The 24039-nt window shown below is 35.2% G+C and overlaps 2 protein-coding genes across 2 annotated transcripts; one reads left to right on the top strand and one right to left on the bottom strand.

The window, feature by feature from the left end:
• Positions 1-10344: 10344 nt before the first annotated feature.
• On the bottom strand, positions 10345-12170 carry LOC113041533 (homeobox protein Hox-B13a-like). Its single transcript, XM_026200131.1, has 2 exons — positions 11373-12170; positions 10345-10980 (listed from the first exon to the last, which is right to left on the bottom strand). The coding sequence occupies exons 1-2, from the start codon at positions 12034-12036 to the stop codon at positions 10733-10735; spliced, it is 912 nt and encodes a 303-aa protein (XP_026055916.1). The 5' UTR covers positions 12037-12170; the 3' UTR covers positions 10345-10732.
• A 9626-nt stretch (positions 12171-21796) lies between these two features.
• On the top strand, positions 21797-23673 carry LOC113041524 (homeobox even-skipped homolog protein 1-like). Its single transcript, XM_026200121.1, has 3 exons — positions 21797-21998; positions 22239-22480; positions 22895-23673. Exons 1-3 carry the CDS (start codon positions 21995-21997, stop codon positions 23312-23314), a joined length of 666 nt encoding a protein of 221 aa, XP_026055906.1. The 5' UTR covers positions 21797-21994; the 3' UTR covers positions 23315-23673.
• The last annotated feature ends 366 nt before the right edge of the window (positions 23674-24039 follow it).

Here is a 24039-nt window from a genome sequence, read left to right as displayed (position 1 = left end):
CTGAATAAGTTTTCATAGATCCAAATAGCTTCGGCGCGAAGAGGCCTTTGGCCTTCGACATCCCACGAATGACTGCTTAGTAAAGATTTGACTTTGACATCACCTGTCTCAAGCGACTGTTTATTTTTGTCTGGCATGCTGCACTAAAACTATCTAACATTTTCTGACTGACATGCCTAACGTTTTTTAAGAAACATCCAAGACACCGTGGTCCTTTCTTCCTCGACTCCTTTTCACTTACAAATAGCCAGAAAGAAAGGGAACCCTGATCGAGTTTTCCTATATTCTACACATTCCAGTTCTATAATCACAAACAGAGTCGCTGGCCCCTTCCAAATGGTGAGAGGATCCTCGGTCAAACTCATATAACTGCAGCCATGACGACCAACAGACTCCATTGCTGTAAAGTTTTACTGCCAAGCCGTCTCTGTGGTGTGTGTCTGGTGTGGAGAGGAGAGGGGAGTTAGCTAATTATGTTTTCTCTCTTTCTCTCTCCCTCTAAAGTTCAAGACTGTTGAATAATTAACAGTTTCTTTCCATAGGCTGGTCTAGTCTGCAGAAATTGTTATATAATAAAACGAAAACTCGTGGTATTGATACACAAAAATGGACTTTGGCGTGCATATGATACGCTTGTGTTTTGCATGCATATAATATCCAGTTTTCGCGTGCATATGATAAGAAATTTGTTGTTTTCTATATGAAACGCAGGTTTCGCGTACATATGATATGCATCTACCCCACATCACTAAACCTACCCAATGCGTAGCATATGCACAACAAAGTCCATATTTTTGTATCAATATCGGGGTAGCTGACTGGAGTAGAGGGCCAGATGTTGAACTTTGAAGGCATTAATCAAGTTAATGTGGCATTATTGTCAATTTAGAAATACCCTGTTGATGTATATTAGTGCAAGATTAAAGGTTTGCCAGGTAAAACTGACGAAATTTAGATTTAGTTAGAAAATCTAATGTTAATTGATCTGGGGTGCGTTTCCCAAAACCATTGCTAACCTGTTAATAGCTTAGTTGGTTGGCAATGGGAAATTGCTATGGTTTTAGGAAACGCACCCTGGTTGTTTCATTTGTTGGATAAAAGCATATAAGAATGAAAAAACCTTCCTTACTTGCCTTACTTAAGTCTTAAAATGTGCGCCACAGAGTAATTGGCAATGCTAGGAAGGATCTATTAATGATTCATGAATCACAAAATAAATAATTTCACTAACATCTGTGCACAAAACCCTCACCATTAATGCTTTGCAAGTCGTTGTCAAAAGATGCGTATGAAATATCTTGGCGGTGAGACAAACCTTACCGTGCAAGGATCCATGCCAGTTCTGCAAACAATTACAAGTTCAAATGCATTAAGCTATATATCTGATCAAAGCAGCATGTTTTCTGCTATGAACGTCAGATGTACGTCCTGTTGTCTTCAGTGAAGTCTTTAAGACCTATTTTTGTTAAATAACTGAGCTTCATGAGGAGACTGCTTGCAACAATGGCTCAAATGTAATATTTTTACATTTTGGAATTAGTACAGACGTCTGAGAACTAAATTAACATGTCAAAAGACAATTTAATTTTTCTGAATGCAGGCGTTCATATGAACATTATGGAACTTATTGGAAAGAAAAGAGAGAGAGAGAGTGTATATGTTGTTGTTATTTATATTAAGTATTTTTTTAAACTAAGTAATGACCCAAATGTAATAATGGATAGTGTAATACAACTTTAATGTTATCAAGTCTGTGAAATTCAAAAGTGTAATTAATGCGCTGCAGAATGAAGCGTTCCCTATGTGTTTCTCATACATCATAGCCTTTTTATCTCCTAATCTTTCTGACCTTTGGAGTCCTGAAGAACAGTTTGCACTATTCGTTTACGAGACCTTGTATTTCATTTCATCTACGATTGTGTTCACCTCCAAAGCATACTTCTATTGGTTTATTTTGCCAGCAGGGGGCAGTGTAATCAGAAAGTAACCGCAAGGATTTTTTTAATAAAATAAATTAAACATAAAAAATATATGTATGAACAGATGAAAAGGTCTTTATGTGTTATTGTGCACTATTCGTTCAAAGTAATGTGAAACCCAGACATAAACATCATGTTCACTGGAAACAAGATTATGAATAATCAATAACAGAAAAACAATAACATATTCATAGTACTCTGAGTTGCTGCCAAGCTGCTGAATGGTGCTAAATAAGTTGTGGGAAACAAGCATTAAGCCAGCCAATACCCTCTATTGACACACGTGGGGAAAATGCACAGAGAGCCTCTGTCTCTGCTGGATACGAACCTACATTTATGATTTATGACGCTGCAGACCATATCCATATGCCAAAGATAAACTAAACTCTGTTCACATTATCACCACCTGTGACCAGTGCAGACATAGACCCAAAATCCCATTCCTCATGGTTAACCTCTTTGCAAAGATAACTGCTCTTTTTAACTCATTTAATAATTATTCCTTAGAAGAGATCAGATATATTTTCTGTGTTTTTATACAATGCAATCCAGTTTAATTTGATTTACAGATAGTCTGCCTATGATGTCAAGTTTTTGCATTTTTGGCAAAGATTAATAAGACTAGAAATGTCAGTTTTGCAGTTATCAAGACAATGTGCCACACTAAATTTGAATGTAAGGGACTGGTTGTGCATGACAAAATTAAACATAAAATCTTCTAATGAACTAAAAAAACTGACACGGACAGTGAGTAAATGTGCTAAAATGCATGCAAACGGATATTAAACGTTTTAATCTATGCAAAGGTAATACACTTTGCAGTAATTTGAATAATTATAATGCTGCTAATTAGGCATACTGGCATTATATGAGCAGTGTTTACAGTTTTTATATTTTTTCTTCCAGCTGATAATGAAGTCACACCTGTTTCAATAAGAAAAATTTTTAGACACTGGCACATACAACAGTTCACAACAGCCATTGCATATAATGACCACGAGGTGGAGGCATTGCACCAAAGTTAAAGTTAAAAGAACATGGGAACAAATACAGAAATAAGAGAAAGCAAATATTTCCTGTCAGCATGTTTCTCGAAATGCATTATGTCGTCGTAATTTAAATTAACTACACACGGAATCAATCAGAACTTTCGCTGACTCGTGAACTCAGTTAACTCGAAGTTATGCATGGCCTGAATCTCATGTGTGAGTTTTATTAAAGTAGTCTATGAATTTACCGAAGTAGGCCTATCGTTGAAAAAAAAAGATCATATCAGAGAAGTTAACAAAAAACGGAGCTGTGCAGAATGAGCACTTCAGTCACCTGTCCTGACCATATGGACTAGCCTAAATCGATCATGTAAAAGAAGTTAAGATATTTTTAAAAATGCATTTCTAATAAAGCTTCGAATTTAATATTTCATTTATATGCGAACAGACATCTCTATCAGTGGACATGGGTGATTTTTTTTATTGTTGTGTATTTCAGTGACGCTTTACAGCCGACAATTAAGTCAAAGAACACACGCCCAATGTCCTGGATGACTATCAGAGCGAGAACAATTCAATAAAGAGGCTTCCCGTAAAGCCCGCAGTGGGTGTCGTCATCCAGAGACGGGCGCTTTTTTCAGAATCGTAAAATTCCAAGTCGTGTTCAAATCAGAGGCTCCACAATGAAATCTGGCGTGACCTTGCTGCACTGTGAAGGGCAAACCTCCAAGTAGCGCGCGTCTCCCTCCATCTGTTCTCCGACAGAAACATCTTATAGTGTTAGACAAAAGTTACTTTCAAAATTTAAATGAATTGACATTGAATTCCACAACACAAAATAGTGTTCTTTAAATCAACGGGACAACAACATTAACGTTTTAAGCAGTAACAATATATTGCCAGGAGATGTCAGCAATGTTCATGCAAACTCATCAACAGCGTACATTCCTCGGTTTTACTACTCAGCAAATAAAGATGCAGTATTTCCACATATCCCGAAGTACAATACGTTGCAAACAGTGTATAAACATATAAAATATATTTTAAAAAAAACTAAATTTTATATACAAAAATAATTACTTCATATATTGAAGAATAAAATTAAATGATTGCTGTTGTTTTTAACCATGTCTAATTAAGAACTAGCAGGTTTATCAGACACAATATTAATAAAATAAAATAAAATTGTGATATTGTTAGCGCTATCATGTTGCCATGTAGAGTTTATAATGTGAGCACTATAAGATCTCACTGAATCCAAACGCAGACAAGAGTTTTTGCTTTTAAAAAATCCCTCATTTGTTATTCGTTTTAGTTTTATAATTTTCATATTTACTCTTACTTGTGTGATATATTTACAAGCTTACCAGAAAAAAAATAAATAAATAAAAATTGCCTATATATTTTTTAAATCCAACGACTGACCGATCAATTAGACACAATGAAACTAAAACAAATGTGTAAATATGTATTTAATGCTATATGGTCTCAAGTTCTCAACACGAAAATATTGCAAACATCCTGTAATATATAATAATTGCACGTCTTCCTGTCAAGGTGATTATAGTTATTAAATATTTATTAATAAAAATAAAAAAACACGGGTTTGGTATGAAAATGTTTTAATAGCCTAAATATTGATGTTGATTTTTATATGAATGAAGTCAACTCATGGTAAACGAATGGTTTCATTTCATCCTGAAGCACAGACACACACAGTACACACAGGTCATGTGTTTATCCTGAAACACACTGGTACTAAAATACATAACACAACTGGGACAGAATCGATTAGGCATTGTTTTTTACCTAGACACTGAACTACAAATGGCCTCGTCATAAGCGCGCGGATGATAACAACTGGATGATGACCGCATCCCTGTAGCCTATAGTGCGAGCTTATGCAGCTGTCCACTACAAATCCCCGCACAACCAACCAGATGATCCTAAGTCTGAACTTCGAGCTAAGATATGGAGATATGTTTGCAGAATTAAGTGTTTAATTTATTGGACATCAAGTCACCAAGTCCCGCAAAATTCGCGGCACTTTCGCACTTAATACAACAAGAAAGAACAAGAAAATGTGTTTTAAACCACAAACAAATGAACCGAAGCGACTAAGAATTTATATTTTTGGTGTATATCCCTAAAACAATCGTGCTCTACGATATTAAGCTCGACATAAAAGTGTAAATGATTCCAGTGTCACCGAAAATGTTGGAATAATTTAGAGCTCACAGTGTCAGAGAACTCTTCCAAAACTCCGATTTATAAGGTCAGCATAATTGTAGTGCCCTGTAAAATTTCACACATGAGTTGCATGTTGCATGCCAATAATACATTTAGTTATTTTACTGTCATAAAGTTATTTCTCTCCATGCACAAACATTTTTTTTCTAAAAAATAATAAAAATAAAAAATCCTCTTGTTCACTAAGATTATAATCACTAATTTAAAATCACCTTCTTTCATAGACAACTGTTTTGGCAATCATTTAATTCACTTACAATATCTCTTTTGTGACTGTGACTAGTCTTGAAAAAAAGAAAAATAAAAAGATTGATTGGTTATTGTTTGTGTTGAAGCTAACTGAATGAATGAATGAATGAATGAATGAATGAATTTATTTATTTATTTATTTATTTATTTATTTATTTATTTATTTATTTATTTATTTATTTATTAATCCATTCATTCATTCATGTTTGCACATTAGGACATCATAAGTGCATTGAATCATGCTTCTCTCCCAAACATCTCATTCTTGTTCAAATCACATGTTCATCTTTTCTCTCGTATAGCAGAAGCGTGCTCAGTACTCTCCAGTTAAAACTAAAATGTAAATTGACTTTTTTTAATATATGGCAGGTATTGGGTTTTATTTAAGAGGAGAGAGCTTTTCTCGGAATTTTAATGCTTTAACCTTAATTGGCCTAAGTCAAATCCAGCTGCACTGATAATGAATGAATGGAAAGGAGGCTCGTAAATGGCTTTGTTGTTGACATCACTTCAAGACCGAGAAAATTCAGTCACGGATTAGATGGAGATGTTGGCGACACTGAAGAGTTCTCAATATTGCGACAACAAATGAAACAGATTTCTACTGGTTTAGCCAGATGGATCAGTTCATGAAAACATTCTCAGAGTTTGTTTTGCGATTTTAGCTGCTTTGCGCGGCATAACGAAGAAGGTTTGCTTACAATGGATTATTTAAATTTGCTCAGGCAGTAGTTACATAATCTCCTGAATTACAAATAAAGTAATCAATTCTACATTAACAAGCAAGAGATGGGTTATGTGTAATAAAAGTGTTACTAAAATAAGCAAAAATAGACTTTTCACATATTGCTTTAAGACATCGCTTAACTCTACGCTGTACAGCACACTGTAAACGTTGAAAATGTGATACTAGTGCATTTGGGCAAATATCATATGTAAAATAAACTCAATACTTTCTATGTTAATTATGTTAAGAGAGTGATTTGTTCAGCGTGAATATAGTATGAATGCGCCTTATTTCACAGTTCTTATTTCAGTTCAATTTTCATTCGATTAAAAAAAATCGCTGGATTGCATACTCTTATCTTCATTTTAATATTTTCTGTCTATTTTTATACTATTCAAGACATGATAAAAAAGAAATTTCATTCCTTTTCATTAAGTACTACTCTCGTAACACGAATGTGGTTGTGTTTATGCAATTGTCTTAGGAAATGAATAATTAAATGCATGTAGGCTACCACAGAAGATTACCACATGCAAAGAAGCATCATAACCATACATAAGTGAATTTATTCAAATAAACTAAATAAATTAGGTCACACCAGTAAAATTTAATGTAATGGTAAGAAATAGCTCTTTAACGTAAAAAAATAAAAAAAATTATTGTAGGTTTCAACTTGTGGACTGGACTGCTGTTCTTACAAAGGAAGTATTGAAACAACCCATTCAGATATGTTCAGTTATAGTGGAAATATCAATTTCATAAAAGCTTCGTAGGAATTACGGGGAGACTAGAACAAAGCAAAGAAATGAGAGAAGTTTCCTTTCAATATTTACGACCACTCTGAACGCCAGATTGCTAGGAAAACCTGCCAATAAGTTGCATTAATTAACTAATTGAGAGAGGCATTGAACTTGACCTTTAATGAAAGCATGCAAGCCAGCTTTGGCTAAGTGCTGACCAGCTGACAACACTGCCAGTATATCAATCATGAATGGCAACTATGACCGTGAACATTTATTTTCTCCGTCGTTGGGGGCCTTTCGTGTGAAGTCGTTTCCTCTCTCCTTTTTTTCCGGAGGCCTCGCGTTACTCTACAGGTCTATTGACAACCGCTGGCCAGACAAGGTCCAGACTACTTATTGTTTACAAGATGTCTCAAGTTCAACTGTGAAGTCCGCCGCTTAACAAAAGCCTGTCCGAAATGCAGACGTGGGGGAAGAGTTTATTTAGGGCTAGAGGCAGCAGACGTCTGGACGTGAACTTGAGGGAGATGAGTCTGACATAACTCACTCAAATAGCTGGCAAAATCTTTTTCACATCCACACACTGATGTTCTTTCGACCATCAAAATAACAACACAAAGCAATGCAATTAAATTAAAATTTATTCAGAAAACTTGACATACATTTTACAAATGTAAACTAAAAAAGAAATGCAACTGTTCTAATTGTGAACAAAGATCAGTATAGTCCATATCACAGTCTGAATGTGATTAGCTGTGCAGCCTAATTGTTAAATTCAAAATTGAACAAATTCCGTGTTATTCCGCATTATACGGTGATTCTGGTTTTATGCCTGGGCTCCACGGTTTCTTCCGCGTTGTCAGCATCACAGAAATCACAGGGCTCTATGGACAGTGCAGTCGGGAAACAAGTTTTAACTGCAAAATGGAGTAGCCTACAACTACCAATAGCGGTGTGCCATGGATTAACATCACACACAAACAAGCGATTGTGTGACACGCACGTGCCAAACTGTGTCGCACGCGTTTAATCAAGTGTAATCAAAGCCCAGAGCAATTTTTGTGCATACACAAAAAGTATGCCACCAGAAAATTGTCATAACACAAGTCAATGTGGATGTGAAGTGTAATCAAAGCCCAGAGCAATTTTTGTGCATACACAAAAAGTATGCCACCAGAAAATTGTCATAACACAAGTCATATTTCACTGAAATACGTTCTTGTAAGGTTTAAAACTTTGCAAAAGATAACTTGTTTTACATTTCATTAGATGTCAACACATACCCACCTGAGCTGGACACGAGGTCACGGTTCGTTTTAGGACCCCGTCATGTTACAGCAGAGAAACTTTGTAATTGGACATTACAAATGACATCTGAGTGGATGTGAAATGAACATTAAGTTTTTGACGTCAGTCTGATTTGGATATTTGACCTGTGTTTTGACTGCAATGACTTTTGTCAAATTCAGGTCTATTGAACATCATTTGCCCACTGGAACACTTTTCAAAAAGGGATGTGGCAAATGGATGCTACTCCAGGCCCTATAAGAAAAAAAACACTACTTAAACTTAATCAGGCTGATAAAGAATTATATCTATCTATCTATCTATCTATCTATCTATCTATCTATCTATCTATCTATCTATCTATCTATCTATCTATCTATCTATGTGTATTCAGTTGCATATTTAGTATATTTAGTATATATTTAGTTATATTCTGTTGTTTCAGTTTTTTCAGACATAACACGTGACTATTTCGTCATAGGCGAAATTTCGGTGTGTCAAGTTGGGTTTCTCGTTCTTCATCCGCCGGCCCCACAGAAAACAAACCCTATCTTACAACGACAACAAACAAAGAATTTTAGTTCTCAACAAAAGCGGCAGTTTTATTGTTAGTGCTAAAATTGGGTGAGCTCTGCGCTTTGTGCGTTTTCAAAAGAGAAAATAGAGTCGCCATTAAATCGCAATGTAAACTCAAAAGCAGACGCACCGTTTGTTTGAATGCTTTTGTCAAGTTCAATGTTAACTAGAAGTGGAAGGAAGGACTTGGACATTTTATGGCACCCTGGGCTGTCAAAGGAAGGTATGGGAGTTAAATGTATAAATCTGTGTGAAAAAACAATTTTTAGAATTCTTACAAAGTTTTACCATTTTTGCCAAAAACTTAATTAGAAAAAATCGTGAAATATATAAATGCCTACAGACATCTGACAGAAGGTTTATTGATTCTGAACTCCTAAAGTTTTTAAACTTCTGTTTGCTTGTGTGCAATGCTTAGATTAAAAATAAAAATGTAGAATATAACACCTTTCTGTGCTGACCCTTCACAGCTGCGGATTTAGACTGAATAAAGAAAGAAGGAAGAGCACATCTTGAAAGTGGACTGGAGCTTGCCAAAGGTGACAACGTGAATCCGCTGAGTAACGACGCACCTTTTCCACCCTTACTAATCTAGACCGACATTAAGTGTAGGTAGCAAAGGCAATAGGCTGCGGCTCTGTTCACTGTATGACTATTAAACTGCTTGCACTTGGGCAGAAACGTAAATTAGGCCTGCTGGAGACTTAAACAAGAACATCCGTAAATCTAATGGTGAGGAAAGAGGTAACTTTACATTTCTGAACTCAACAATTATTATATAGCGAAATATAAGAAGGCACCCAGAGTATATCTTCAGTGTACAATGATGCATGCAGCATTAGCATAAAATCACTTGCATTTGGCGTGGGAATTGACAGACAGTTGCATGCAAACGGGAAGAGCACGCACCCAAGAAAGCTGTGGAAGGTAATGAGAATGTTGCCGTTTGAATGGGTGTTTTGAATATTTATAGTTTCTGGAAAGACAAAAGCTATTTCCTATCTTTAAGCATGTGACTTTCAAGGTCAAGGTTAAGGGCTGATTTAGAACACCTTCTGTAGCTACTCGAGAACCCCCGCAACATCAAAGCACTCCCGCTCTTGCTGCAATCGTGAGGAGGAAACCACATATATGAATATATATGAAAACATTTGGGATATATGCAGCTACTGTTAACTTTTACAATTTGTTATAAAAATACGAAAACAAAAATTTAAAATGAAAAAAAAAGCCTCCAGAAACGGAAGCAACATTTCTGCTGAATCATATGACCAAATCTGATTTAAAATGACATTTACGATTTTACATTGACTCAAGGAATGCGGCTTTCGAAATAAAAGCCTACACATATTTGCCTATTCAGGAGTCACAAACAAAGTGCTGTGCATTGTTTTGAAACAATTTTAGAATAATTTACATCGAAACTACATCGATTTCTTTCACACTGTCATCAATAATTTGGCAACAGAGGACTAAAAAGAGTCAATTACGCAACGTCCAATGATACATAAAACGCAGACTTTGTTATGTAATAAACACTGAATGCAATTATCATATTTATTAAGTTTTGTGATATATGTTATGATGTTTTACAAGCGATATAAACAGTATATACTGACAGGTATAAGCTATAAGACTAATACAACAACAACATTGACATACTTAACATTTAAATGCTAAAAAAGACTAAAAGACTTCAAACGAACACAGTTACATATAGGCAGGCACATGCGTTATTTACAAGCTATATTGTCCTTTCATTTTTTTCTTCTTTTTATTTAGATTAATTTTCGAGTCCATCCATTTATGTGTTTGGTGTAAATGCACTAGGAATAGAAAACATTCAGCCCTCAGTCCAAGAAAAGTCCTCGCGACGACTTTTTGCTTCCCTTAATTTAAAGTCACCGACAAAAACAAAGATTCAGTTCTGCACTATGGCGCGCTGTTCTTAACTTTGGCAACGAATTTCTTTTCCTTAACCCTCCTGTTTTGAAACCAAATAGTGATTTGACGCTCGGATAAGTTGGTTACCGCTGAAATCTTTCTCCTCTTGTCCTTTGTGATGAATTTGTTGGCTGCGTATTCTTTCTCCAGTTCCTTGAGTTGCACTTTAGTGTATGGTATCCGCTTCTTTCTACCTCGACGGAATGAGCCCCCGTCATGTTGGTGGGCCACAACATCTGGAACGAATAACAGAAAGGTTTATTATTAATGGGCTTATTCATTTTCCAAATAAACTTCGTTTCAACAAATTTTGCATTTGTATATTTTAGGATTTCATTACCAATGCATTGATTAGATTGGTAAATTGTTTTCTTATATAAATATGTTTTTTTCTTTTTTTCTTTTTAAATAAAGGCACATTGGTGCTTTTGTTTCCTGGAAAATAAAGGCACATTGGTATAGTTTCTGAAATTTCAAATCTGTATCTAAAATATAATCTGTTTCCTATCTGACCAGAAGGGTAATATCATTTTCCTTGGATATTTATGAGAGCTTATTCCATTCCATAACGCGTAAGAATTTTATTCTGAACATGCATATTTCAGAAGTGAAATTGTTCAAAAGGTACCTGCTAATGCAGACTTCCAGAGATGGCCCGCCTGACTCTGGTCTTTGGAGCAATACATCTGACTTCCCCATCCGTTAGCCAGAGCCCAGGGTTGGTAGCTATCCATAGGCAGAAGAGTGTCGTGTCGCGGCTCCCCGGTTCCAAGCGTCTGTACCACTGACATGTCCAAATAACTGGCCATGGACTGATAGGGACTGGGGTAGCTGTGGTAAAAGGCGAACTCTTTAGCCCTGCTAGGATATTCTTCAGATGTAACCGGGGTATCCATGTATTTTTCTGCAGTGTAGCTGAGTGCACTCGGCTGTGTGCAGGACTTAAGGGAACCCCGCCCCATTCTGCAAGGATAATAGCTGTTGCCAAAGTAGCCGTACGGGATGGGACCGGTGGACGAAGCCTGTGGAACCGTTGGGCAAGGTGTGCACTGCTTGCCCGTCTCTGTAGAACTTGAAGTCGATACGTCCACAGTGGAATAACTGGAGCCGTGGACGAGGCTAGACGGGTGGCCACTCAAAGCCGAGTGGGCCATCAGATTCCTGCACTGGTTGGCCGCAAAATTGCCGCTTCCAACCAGACCCTCCATGTTCTTCAGCTCATCCAAGTTATTTTCATATACAAACATAACCGTGTCTGCCCAGCGAGGATTCAGGACCAGGGAGGTGGTCATAGCACGCTCACCATTCGGACGGAAAATTATGTTGCAAAGACTCGAGTCCGAAGCAGGACATTCGGTTACATTGGTACAGCCGCATTGACGCAATGGACTTCAGTCTGCATCGCAGTGTCTCCATTGGATAAGCGTTGTACCACGTGACGCATAAAATAACCCTTGACTGAAGAATGTCAAAGTTTTTTTTATTTTTTATGTTTTTGACAAGCTCGGATTAAATGTCCAAAAGTAGTCTTCAGATGCTGCATTATTGTTGCATTGCATCTATGCAGTAATACCCTAATGCAAATTATTATTTTTTTACTCACTGAGCAATTGTTTTTGTGAAAAATATATGCTATTTGTTATTTTAATGTTAAGAAATGGTAAGAAAATATTTTTAATCATGATTATTTCAAGTATGCCCAAAGTATAGGCCTATGTTGATGACATACTGAAAGGGTCTTTGTTTTTTTATTTCTTATACTTATTCATGTATCATCTTATGCGCTAAATATGATATCTGAACTGAAGATATAAGCGATCTAACATGAAAATAATATAATTTATAGATATATTAATGGCAGATCCCTTGCTGATCGTCAAATGATCGTCAAAACGATTTCTTCCAACATCTCATTGCAAAAAGCTATATAAATTTTTAAATGGGCCATACTTTTTATTTAGGATGTAATTACACATTGGTCAAGCACACGCTGGAATGTTTAAATCATTACAGACATTTTAAAGGGCCATAATTAGCAGTGCCAAATGTATAAATTCTTTATCATTACCTTAAAAAAATGAAAAATCATAACTTGTTTCATATATACACTCGAACAACGCCTCGTACCATTTTATGAAATGTCAAACTTGAAATAACCCGCTGAAATAAAGAGGCAAAATGCTTCCTAAATGGTTCCTTATTAACTTATTTCTTAAATGTCACTATTGTTATCTGGTGCATTTTACCAGTCTTGGCTTTAACACAAAAATATAGAATTACAATTGCAGCTTTACAAGCTATACAAATATCTATTACAGATTTCGCAAGGTGTTTGAAGGTTTCTAATAATAATAATAACAAAGATAATAAATAAATAAATAAATAAATAAATAACTAGTTTTGCGCCTAATTTAGTGTTACATTTAATGAATGATTGGACGTTTTCCCTTAAAAAAAAAAAAAATATATATATATATAAAAAATGTTAACGACTAAAACTATGAACCCTCTCTCTTCGACCAAAACTCAGTATTTTACCTCTGGAAACTGTGATCTGGTGAACAAGAAAAAAAATAATAAAAAAAAAATAATAATAATAATAATAAATAAATAAAATTCGTGTGCATCGAGATGGGTGTGAATGAGTTCTCGACTGTAAGCAAAAGGCAGACCTCTCTATATGTAATTATATAAGTAATATAACTGAATACACACACACACACACACACAAACACATATACATATATATATATATATATATTGATACATTGAAAATTGGAAAGGACATGTAATTGTGTATGGAAATATGGAAATAAACTGAATATTTTGTTGGGGGAACAACAACATCCTTCCAGTTAAATCCTCCTTCCCACACACACCTCCCCAGACTGTTGTCTTTACAAAGAGGTCAGTAAAGGCCCTCAAGGTCAAGGCCAAGTTTAAAGTATAGCCCTCCCTGAAGGGCCTGTGTAGTAGGCAATGATAGACACGTCCATCCTTAGGCAAACTGTCCAAGTTCAAGGTCTCTGAATCAAGTTGGAATAATAAAGAGGCCTGCAGGTAAACAAAATTGCTTACATTTCAAAGAAATGACTCAAGCAAGAATGTAATTTAAACTCAGATGATCTGTGCTAAAACAAGATGTTAAACATTGAACCATCAATGCTTTCCCATTACCACTGCACAGATGTTACTCTGGGTTCAAGACAGAGCCATTCAGCTGAGCAACCTCACAACACATTGTGCTTGTGCGAGGCAGTTACTGTACCCAGGAAATGCCTTAATGGTTTAATTGTAAAACGCCCTGCCCACGTGCAAGAGGTCTTACAAGAAACTGTGTGCATGAACTAACGTACATCTTCAGAAGACCGACACATATGTATTCGTTATGGACTGGGTAAGTTTGATTATCAGGAATATATTACAATATTTGGAAAAAGTTTCCGCGTAATGTTAGCTATATTAAACTATATAGTTCAAATGATAGCTAAAGAACTCATAAATGAAGTGTAGTCTACTGACGGCGCTGAGCAAACTCGAATAGCCAAGTTCTGCTAGCTTTAGGTGAATTGACCATAGGTTTAATGTGGATGTAAGAGTTATTTATATCAAAAGCAACATTTTGTTTTAAACGCAAAACAAAAGGTATAGTTTTCCCCACAAATGAGGTGTTCAGCGTTTCTTTACCCAACAGTTTGTTTACATTGTGTCAGCGCCTGCATACAATGAGGTGGTTCGTGCTAAAAACAAGGAGAACTGCGTAAGATGTGGCAAAATTACATACATTCAAAGTATTAGGCACTTTCGGAGCAGATTTTCAAATAAAGTACAAGAAAGTTCATTTCTATTTATGAATCGCCCTTTTGATACATAGCCTATCAAACAGTGACTTTTTCAGTATCTTTAGTATTATTTAGTGTACGTTTGATTAACATGCGCGAGACATATAATGGATACTGGTTTTGTGAACTGATAATGTTTGTAACGATAAAAACAAACGTTTCACGGTGTAATTGAAAAATACTGCGACACGATTCCGATTGCAAAACCGCTCGTTTTCTCCATATATATATATATATATATATATATATATATATATATATATATATATATATATAGGTTATATACACACACACACACACACACACACACACAAGTATATGCAGAAAAACGTTACAAATATAAATGACTAATGATAGAGTATGTATATATATATATATATATATATATATATATATATATATATATATATATATATATATATATATATATATATATATATATTATAGCATTATAATTGTGCAGTTTGCTACATTTGTGAGCCAGGCGGTCGTAGTTACAGTAAGAGTAGACCTACATATCTTATTCAAACAATATGGTTATTGTCACTTATATATTAGTACTCTGAACACTTTTGAATAACGCTGGTGTCCGAACTACAATTACGGACCCTATAATGTATGGACAAAATATAGCCTACTCTTGTGTGATCCACAGAAGACAGAAATGCATTCAGGTTCGGAGCTACATGACGGTGAGTGACAGAAAGATTAAGATTTGGTGTGAACTACCCTTCGTTAGTTCAACTGTCTACAACATTTAACACAAAACAAAGAATTCTGGTGATTAAATAGCAAAACCCTGATATCTTCCAGAATCTTTCATGTAGCCTAGTGTCATTTAGACCAGCTGTCTAGTCTACCCATTATTGTAATAAGAATTTTAAATATTAAAAACTGAAAGATGTAATGTCTCTCATATGGTTTTAACATAAATGACATTAGCTGGGGTTACCAAAGCACTTTAGCAAAACGTTAGAAAAGCAAGCAACCTGCAAACCTTTCTTTTTCTTTTCTTTATAAGTGTACAAACAATGCGCAAATTATGGAGCACCCTCGACCTCAACCACTACATATTGTACATTGCATATATATAACATATAATATATAAATTTAATATTAATGGATTGCGATATTGTCACATTCCTGAATTTGCATTAGGCTACGGGATATAACTTCATTCTATCACCTAATAGCAGTTAAAGTTTGAAAGTTTAATAATTAATTTCACATGAAATATGATACACCATGCAATATTGTGAATAAATAAAGTGATTGTGTAAACATATCCTAAATAAACGACACCCACTCATTCATATTCCTCATTATTTTTCCTCAAATAGCAGGTTCAAATCACATGGAGTAGTTCACTGCAGTGAGGATGGGGATGTTTGTGCGCGCATAAATACATTACTGTTCTGCACGATAATAATAATAATAATAATAATAATAATAATAATAATAATAATAATAATACTAATAATAATTCAGATCTCATTTAATCACTTTACATTTGCAGTTTCAATTAGTCTCAGTTTCCGAAATAACATTGGAAATACACTACCTTAAAAAGGATGAATGCACATAACAAATGTTGCATCCACCTATAAACCAAGTACAGTGATGACGACAAAATTGTAAACTGTGTCGTGAAAAGAAAGAATTATATCGTCTATTAATACTGGCATTTTTTCTGTATCCAAGCAACACTATTGAGGGGTACTTTACACCCACGGTTTAAAACTGATCTCCCGCCATGAATTCCATGCAGTTAAATCATACTTTCATGCATCCTTTAATCTGGTCAGAGGGGTTTACTTGGGTCTCTGGACAAGGATCTGAGAACATCGATAGCGACGTTTTAAAATCCAAACACATTAGTTAATATTTACCTCAGAATCCAGAAGGGATTAAATCAAAATAATAAAAATCTAAAAGTTAAATGCATGGACTAAAAGTTTAATACACCATACATGACAAATATTGCAAAACAGTGGTGATGAAGTGAGGACATATGCAACAATACTTCATCCTAACTGAATCAGAATAGTTTTTCAAAATAACATCACAGAGCACTAGACGGCCTGTAAAACATGTCCTTATATGTTTTATATAATATAAAATATAAATATAATTATTTATTTATATAATTATAATTAAATATAATTATATAATTATAATTAAATTTATAATTATATAAAACATGTCCCACTGATTCAAGTTAAGTGATAACTGTAAACAATTCACTTCATTCTATATTTATAAAGTCACACCGAAACACAATCTCTGAATAAAAATCTACGTTTTAGTATAACCGACAGGAATAGATTTAGAAAGAATATAGAGAAAGATGGGAGAAGTTACTTCTGACCAGAAAATATTTGCATTCAATTTGGAAGCCAATTTCTACAGGATTGGTGGGATGTGGGACTCAAATTACTGTGACAAGGGAGAAAGAAGACTGATTCTGTGGGAAAGAGATGATATAGAAATACATTTTCAAATTTTGGTTCAAATGCAATTATGCAAGGTGAACTTGCAGCTCCTCTGAAAAGCATCAAAAACTTGGACTCCTGTGAAGAATGCTTGGTTTCCAAAAAATATATAAATCTGACTACTGCCCTTAATTTGCTTCCAAAAATACAACAAATTCATCCAAAAAGAGCTTCCTTGACATTAGAACTCTCAGGGCTTTCTGATAACAACTGATTTAAATGCAATCTCTTGGTGAGATTGTGTCTTTATGTACATTTCCCAAAAATGCTCTTCACATGCAAACAATACATGCTTGCTAAGAGTGCTCTCTGTTCATTTACATGATACATCATGTAACTTCATTAGTATGAAGAACCTGAGGTGCTGTTGAAAAAAAATGTTTAATTAAACAGTCAAATAATGTGAAAAAAGGATACAGATACAGACTTTTGGTACTGGGACAGTACCCTATAAAAAAATGCTTACTTAGAGTAGATTCTTAGAACAGTTCACCCAAAAATGAGTTTTTCCCTTTTATTGAGCAATACATATATATATTATTATTATTATTATTTTTTTAAATGCTGGTTAGCAAACAGTTGACATTAGCTGCTGACTTCCATAGTTCTATGTGACTTTTGCATCAAACTCCTAATTTGCTGGTTATTAATAGTTAGTAAAGTCGTTGTTATGTTTAGGTAGAGGGTTGGATTAAGGCATCTAAAATATGATCATGCCCAATAAGACATTAACATGTGCTTTATAAGTACTGATAAACAGCCAATATACTAGTAATTTGCATGCTAATAGGCAGTTAATTTATGATGAAAAACTAAAGTGTTACCAAAAGTGCTAAAGGCTAGAAACAAGCTGAGGATGAGTAAATGATGACAGAATCTTTTTTTTTTTATTTTTGTGAGAACTGTCTCTTGAATCACTATACTATGAATCTTTTAGGGGTCTTTTTGATGGAAATTTCTGAGACTGTAAGATTATTCATGTAATCTATTTTTTTTTTTTTCATATTTCTATACTTTCTGATAATTTTTTATTTTATTTCAAATAATTCATTCAAATTTAGGACATATAATATACAATTATTCATAAAACGAAGATTTCCAATAACCAAGTAAATGTCTTATTTCTGTAGCGTTCATCAGGGACATATAGACATAATATAGAGAACTATAACACTAAAAGCACATAATTAAGGCAAGTTGTTAAATATTTATTTAATTTTATTTATTTTATTTATTTTTTTAACGGGAACCATAATAAACACTGAAGATACGAAACTTTCTCTTGAATAGCAAAAAGCTCAAAAAGACCCTTTTGATCATTGTGGATTTTTTTCATTAGCCTATACCGCGCATTATTATTATTATTATTATTATTATTATTATTATTACAGACAACAGTAGTCCTTGCTCTTTTTCTTTTTTAGCAAGTAGTTTGACACTGTAAGTTATTATTTAGGTGCTTTATCTTGCTCCTCATGTACAGTTTCAATTTCAGTTAAAATCAGCCCCTAAACCAGCGCATCACGACCTATACTTGAACACCCAGGTGTGTTGGACCGGGAAACAATAATGTGCAGATCAGCAGAATTTAGTTTTCTTGCTGACCTACGTTAAAATTAAAAAGCCTACTGAGAGTTCATAGCTCCCTGTATAGCGGTTAAAGAGGCAGGTGATGCTATTATGAGTACCGACATAAGAAAATATGAACGTGTCACTTTGTACTATGTATAAAATAACATCCATACACGTCAAACTTTTCACTTTGGAACAACAAACCATTTTCAAGAACAGTCAAGATCGAAGTAGGTTAACTTATGTATTTTGGACGATGCATGTATCCAGCGCTAACAGTCAACGGTTTGTTCAGGTGCACCTGTGTACAATACAGATAATAGTGTGCCTGGCATTTTTGCACAACGCGAATAGATTTAAACCTTTTAAGCAAGAAGATGAGAAGGAAAAACAAAAGGACCAGAATGCAGAGCTAAAGCACCATGTAACATCTCTCATTCGTATATCTTAGATTTTGTTTTGCATTAATTGTTTTGCAAGAAGAAGAAAATATTTTAATTAATTAAACTACTTTTTTCATTAGATTGTACAGCCAAGCAGATCAAGACAATAATATTTTCAATATTTCGAGTAATGTCCATTTATAATGTCTAAAATAAACGTATTAATGCAGAAATCCATATATTAGATGTACTTTCAAAATTTCATGTATTTTCTACTATACATATTCATACACATAGCACTAATATTCAGTTAAACCAGGGGCGTAGATTACGCGGGGGACGTGTCCCCCCAAACACACACTTTTAATATCAGGGAAATTCATCCCCCGCACTTTTTCAATCAATTGTGTGCGCATAGATGTTTTCAAGAGCTGGTGTAAATAAATATAGATTTAAACTCAAAGAGACAGGATAGTCTGCGCATGACCTGACATTTTATTCGGACCCAGAAGCGCTAAACACTGCTGCAGTGTGTGTTTCATTCATCCTCGAAGCTGGAGGCGCTCTTGCGCAGAAAAGTCATATCAGGAAACTCCTAATATGGGCAACAGCGTCCAGCTATATGAAAACAGTTGAAAACTGAAACTTTTGGAAACACGAAGACATTAATATAGGATGGGTACAATATATGGTTTTTCAAGTAATCTCCAGCAGGTGATAAATACAGTATATCAACAAAACAGTGCTAACTGACATAGATTTATTACAGTATAGAGACTATTCTGCCTTATTATGTGATAAATAAGTGTTTGTAGTAGGCTATATTTAAAAAAAAAAAATCATTATTATTTGTTATTGTCAAGCAGTTATAGATTTCTAAGCAAATTAAAATCTAGAAATTACAGAACAATTCAAGTTGCCTATAATATCCACTACCAGTCAAGTCTCTTCTGTTCACCAAGCCTGCATTTATTTGATCCAAAGTACAGCAAAACAGTAAAACGAAATATTTTTACTAGACTATTTAAAATAACTGTTTTCTATTTGAATATATTTAAAAATTTTATTTATTGAGATTTTAAAGCTTGCTAAATAAAAGTATTCATATCTATATAAAAATCTATATTTTTGAATGATATACTGTATAATGTTGCAAAGGCTTTTTATTTCACATAAATGCTGATCTTTGGATCCTTCTATTCATCAAAGAATGCTGAAAAACAATTTACTCATGTTTTAAATATTGATAATCAGCAAATCAGCCTATTAGAATGATTTGATTTCACTGAAGACTGGAGTAATGATGCTGAACATTCACCTTTGATCACAGGAATAAATTACATTTAAAAATATTTTCAAATAGAAAATAGCTAGTTATTTTAAATAGTAAAAACTTTTAAAACTTTTACGGTACTTTGGATCAAATAAATGCAGGCTTGGTGAACAGAAGAGAATTCTGTAAAAACATAAAAAATCTTACTGTTCAAAAACTGTTGACTGGTAGGCTATAGATTACAGAAATGTTCTATTGTAATGTTTTATATTATATTGTAATGTGTGTATGTATGTATGTATATATATATATAAAAAAAACGTACAAATAGGGTAACAAAAAAAAACAATTTGAAACAAAGCAGTCTCTGCTGAGATTATGTAGATTACTGCAGTTTTAAGGATCATAGGACACGCCCACAACCAGTGCAGTAGTTGGCGTGCTGATCACTAATAGGGACTTCTTTCTCAACAGTTATCAGATGGTATGAGGTTTAGTCAACCAAACAGACTGCTCACAGGTTTGTCTGTTCATGGAAGCGCAATTTCTGTCACCTCTACGCAATATCTGCGCCAGTCTCCATACAGACAGCCCTGGAGCCTTTCCCTTAACTGACAAAGTGATCAAAGCACTGGTGCATAACAACACCACCGTGAGTGAGTTAGATAGGCTAATCTGAAGAGTCATGGATGGAAGCATATGTTTGAGATGCTGACTGAAAACCGGATATACCACAGTCTGCGTCACAGGGAAAGAGAGAACAACTCTATATTGGGTTGTTAAATAAATGTTAAATAGAAATGATAAACCACTGACTAATGTTAATCACAAATCTTAATCAGAATCCAAAACTACTGTCTACAACAGGAACGGAAACACTAGCCTATTGAATGAGAAAACACAGTAACCTGTCTATATACTCTGATGTGTAACTCACAAGAAATATGAAACCTTAATTAGTGATTAAATAAATGTTTAAAAAAAATGTTTTTTTTTAGTTAAATGGCTTTGGAACTACTTCATAAAATATTTTCTGGCGTTGATTACATTAACCAATGACAGCATATTCTGTCTGGCGAAGTTGTTTGGTTATGATATTAGTTATACAATTTGTTTTCCAATTAATTGACATTTTAAAAAAAAATCTTTATCTTACTCATACGGCTCATGAAACGCTTTAATCTCTATTATAAACTGTAGACCTCTGCGGTTTAGGGACATTACGATTTTAATGATTGACTTCCAAAAATACAAACATCAAACGCCAAGGAACAATCAGGGTTGGCCTATCTCGACGGGGAAGCCCCTGTGACAGTATGCAAAGGGAGGTCTATCTTAATTCTCCATAACAAAAAAGTACAAAGGCCAGTCGGAGACCAAAGACAATTTAACACCTCCCTCTGTCCGCGCGCCCCGGCGGCGCCGAGGCGGATAGAGCGCGTCTCTCATTAGTGACAAGATGGGACGACCTGGAAGATGCAGAGGTGAGGGAGGGGGGTGGACAGCGACTACAAAAACAACTCATCTTTCCATTCATAAACGAACTTGGCTCGGAAGACAAGCAGTGACGAGAGAGAATTCCCTTTTCTGGGGAGGGCCTGGTCTGGGACTGTTTTGAGGACCATGAGAAGCTTTTGAAAATCCATTCGGGGAATATTTGGATTGCGTACGTGGATATCAATCGTAAAATGCGTAAGTAAGCCTAAAACACTTATATTTTAACAGCATGCATTGGGGACTACTTTTAGAAAATGCGCCCGGTTCTTCATCTAAGTCAAGTAGCCTATATAGGCTTACTGTACAAAAAAAAATGCATCTGTGTGTAGTGAGTTCAGTTAGGGAATTGGGAGTTTACTGAAAACCCCGTCTTTCTGAGTGTAAAGGTGATATACGCAAAGTAAACGAATGCCTAATGTGAAGTAAACTCTTCAGTCGCAGAGGGCAGGGAGTCGCCGGAGTCTACTGTTGCTCATGCTGACAGTGATCAAGGAGAGGAAGAGTGCCCTCGTATTTCACTGCTGAATGGGACAGACCAGAGTCGGCGACACCGGACTGCTTTCACGAGGGAGCAGCTGACCCGTCTTGAGCAAGAATACTGCAAGGAAAGTTACGTGTCTCGACCCAGACGATGCGAACTGGCGGCAGCGCTCAACTTGCCCGAGACTACAATAAAGGTAATTCACGATCTAGACCTTTTAATGCCACATTCAACCTCTGGCCCGACAAAAGCTTCTCAATATCAACAGGCAGCATTTCAAGTGCATTAAAAAGAGCTCATTAAAAAATTATAATAATAATAATTGAGACTGACTTCTGCTATTCGTCGATATAATATATATATATATATATATATATATATATATATATATATATATATATATATATATATATTTAATTGAAGGTAATTTAAGAGAGGATCGTTTGTGTGTCTTGTGAGGCTGGGTAACAGCCAACTCAAGAACCCATAAAATCAGACACCGGATCTCCATCCCTGCTGAAACTGAAAATTGTATTGTACATCTACCATTACCTAATCCCAGCATGCTGTGTCCTTTACTAAGACAATTTATCCCTCTGTTTCATTATAGGTCTGGTTCCAGAACAGGAGGATGAAGGACAAGAGGCAGCGTCACAGTCTGAATTGGCCTAATCCACTGGACCCAAACCTGTGTGCCTTCATGGTGAGTCAGGCGGCTGCTGGACTCCACTACCCACTGCTACCCCGCTTACCCCTTCATCTTTACTCTCATCTGGGCATGGGTGGCCTCTCAAACCACTACAGTGCCACCACAAGGCCACTGGACACTTTGCACCTTCCTCCTTCTACCTACCCCTGGCTCACTGGACTTCCACAGCCAGCTCTCTATTCCCCCGTCCAGACAATGCACCATCCCACAGGATGCCACTGTCCCCACTGCCTGCACTGGAGACCAGACCATCTGCATAAACCAAGAGGGGGGGCTAGGACAGCCACGCAACCCAAAACCTTTGGCAGTGCTTCAGGATAAAAGAACAGTGGTGTCTTTGGCATGTTAAAAAGATAGTTTATGCCTTTTTTTCTATTGTGGGACACAAAATATTATATTTTTTTCCCCCTTATTTTGACATTTTAAGGTTATTGTATCCATGCATCTGTACAGTTATTCAGAATCTTGATTTCGTCACACATGAAGAACTGTTTTGTTGTTTATCTTCCTGTAATATAGACACCATTCTTAAAATACTTGATCTTTTGAAGTTAGTTCATAAACATTTTTGCATCTGTTGACACTTTTGCACCTGAACACTGTGGTAGATGTGTACATATACGCTTTCCAAAAATATATATGACAAATTTGATTATTAAAATATTTATGAAAACATTTTACTTCATGTATTACTGCCTTTTCTTTTCCAGATAAATAATAATAATTATATAATAATAAGGTTATAAAAGGACAGAAAACAATTAATGCTTTACTCATTAACATCCAAGCCTTTTAAGCCGACGCAATTCTAGTAATTTGCACCAACAGTTTTGTCATTGTTTAACACCAACCTGTTGACTAAACAGCACTGTAATCTTAAAGACTACTTATCAATTTACAGACACAAAGCTCCTGTCATTATACTCAATCCTAGACACAACCTGCTGAATTATGATCTTGAAAATCTAAAATCAAACAGCCTGTAACCAGACAAAACATCAGCAGGTGAGGAGCGTCTGAGACTACAGAGACGCACAGACCATGCT

Source organism: Carassius auratus, chromosome 3 (assembly GCF_003368295.1).
Source record: "Carassius auratus strain Wakin chromosome 3, ASM336829v1, whole genome shotgun sequence".
In the NCBI taxonomy this organism is placed as follows: Eukaryota; Metazoa; Chordata; class Actinopteri; order Cypriniformes; family Cyprinidae; genus Carassius; species Carassius auratus.
This window is presented reverse-complemented; position numbering and strand designations above follow the sequence as displayed.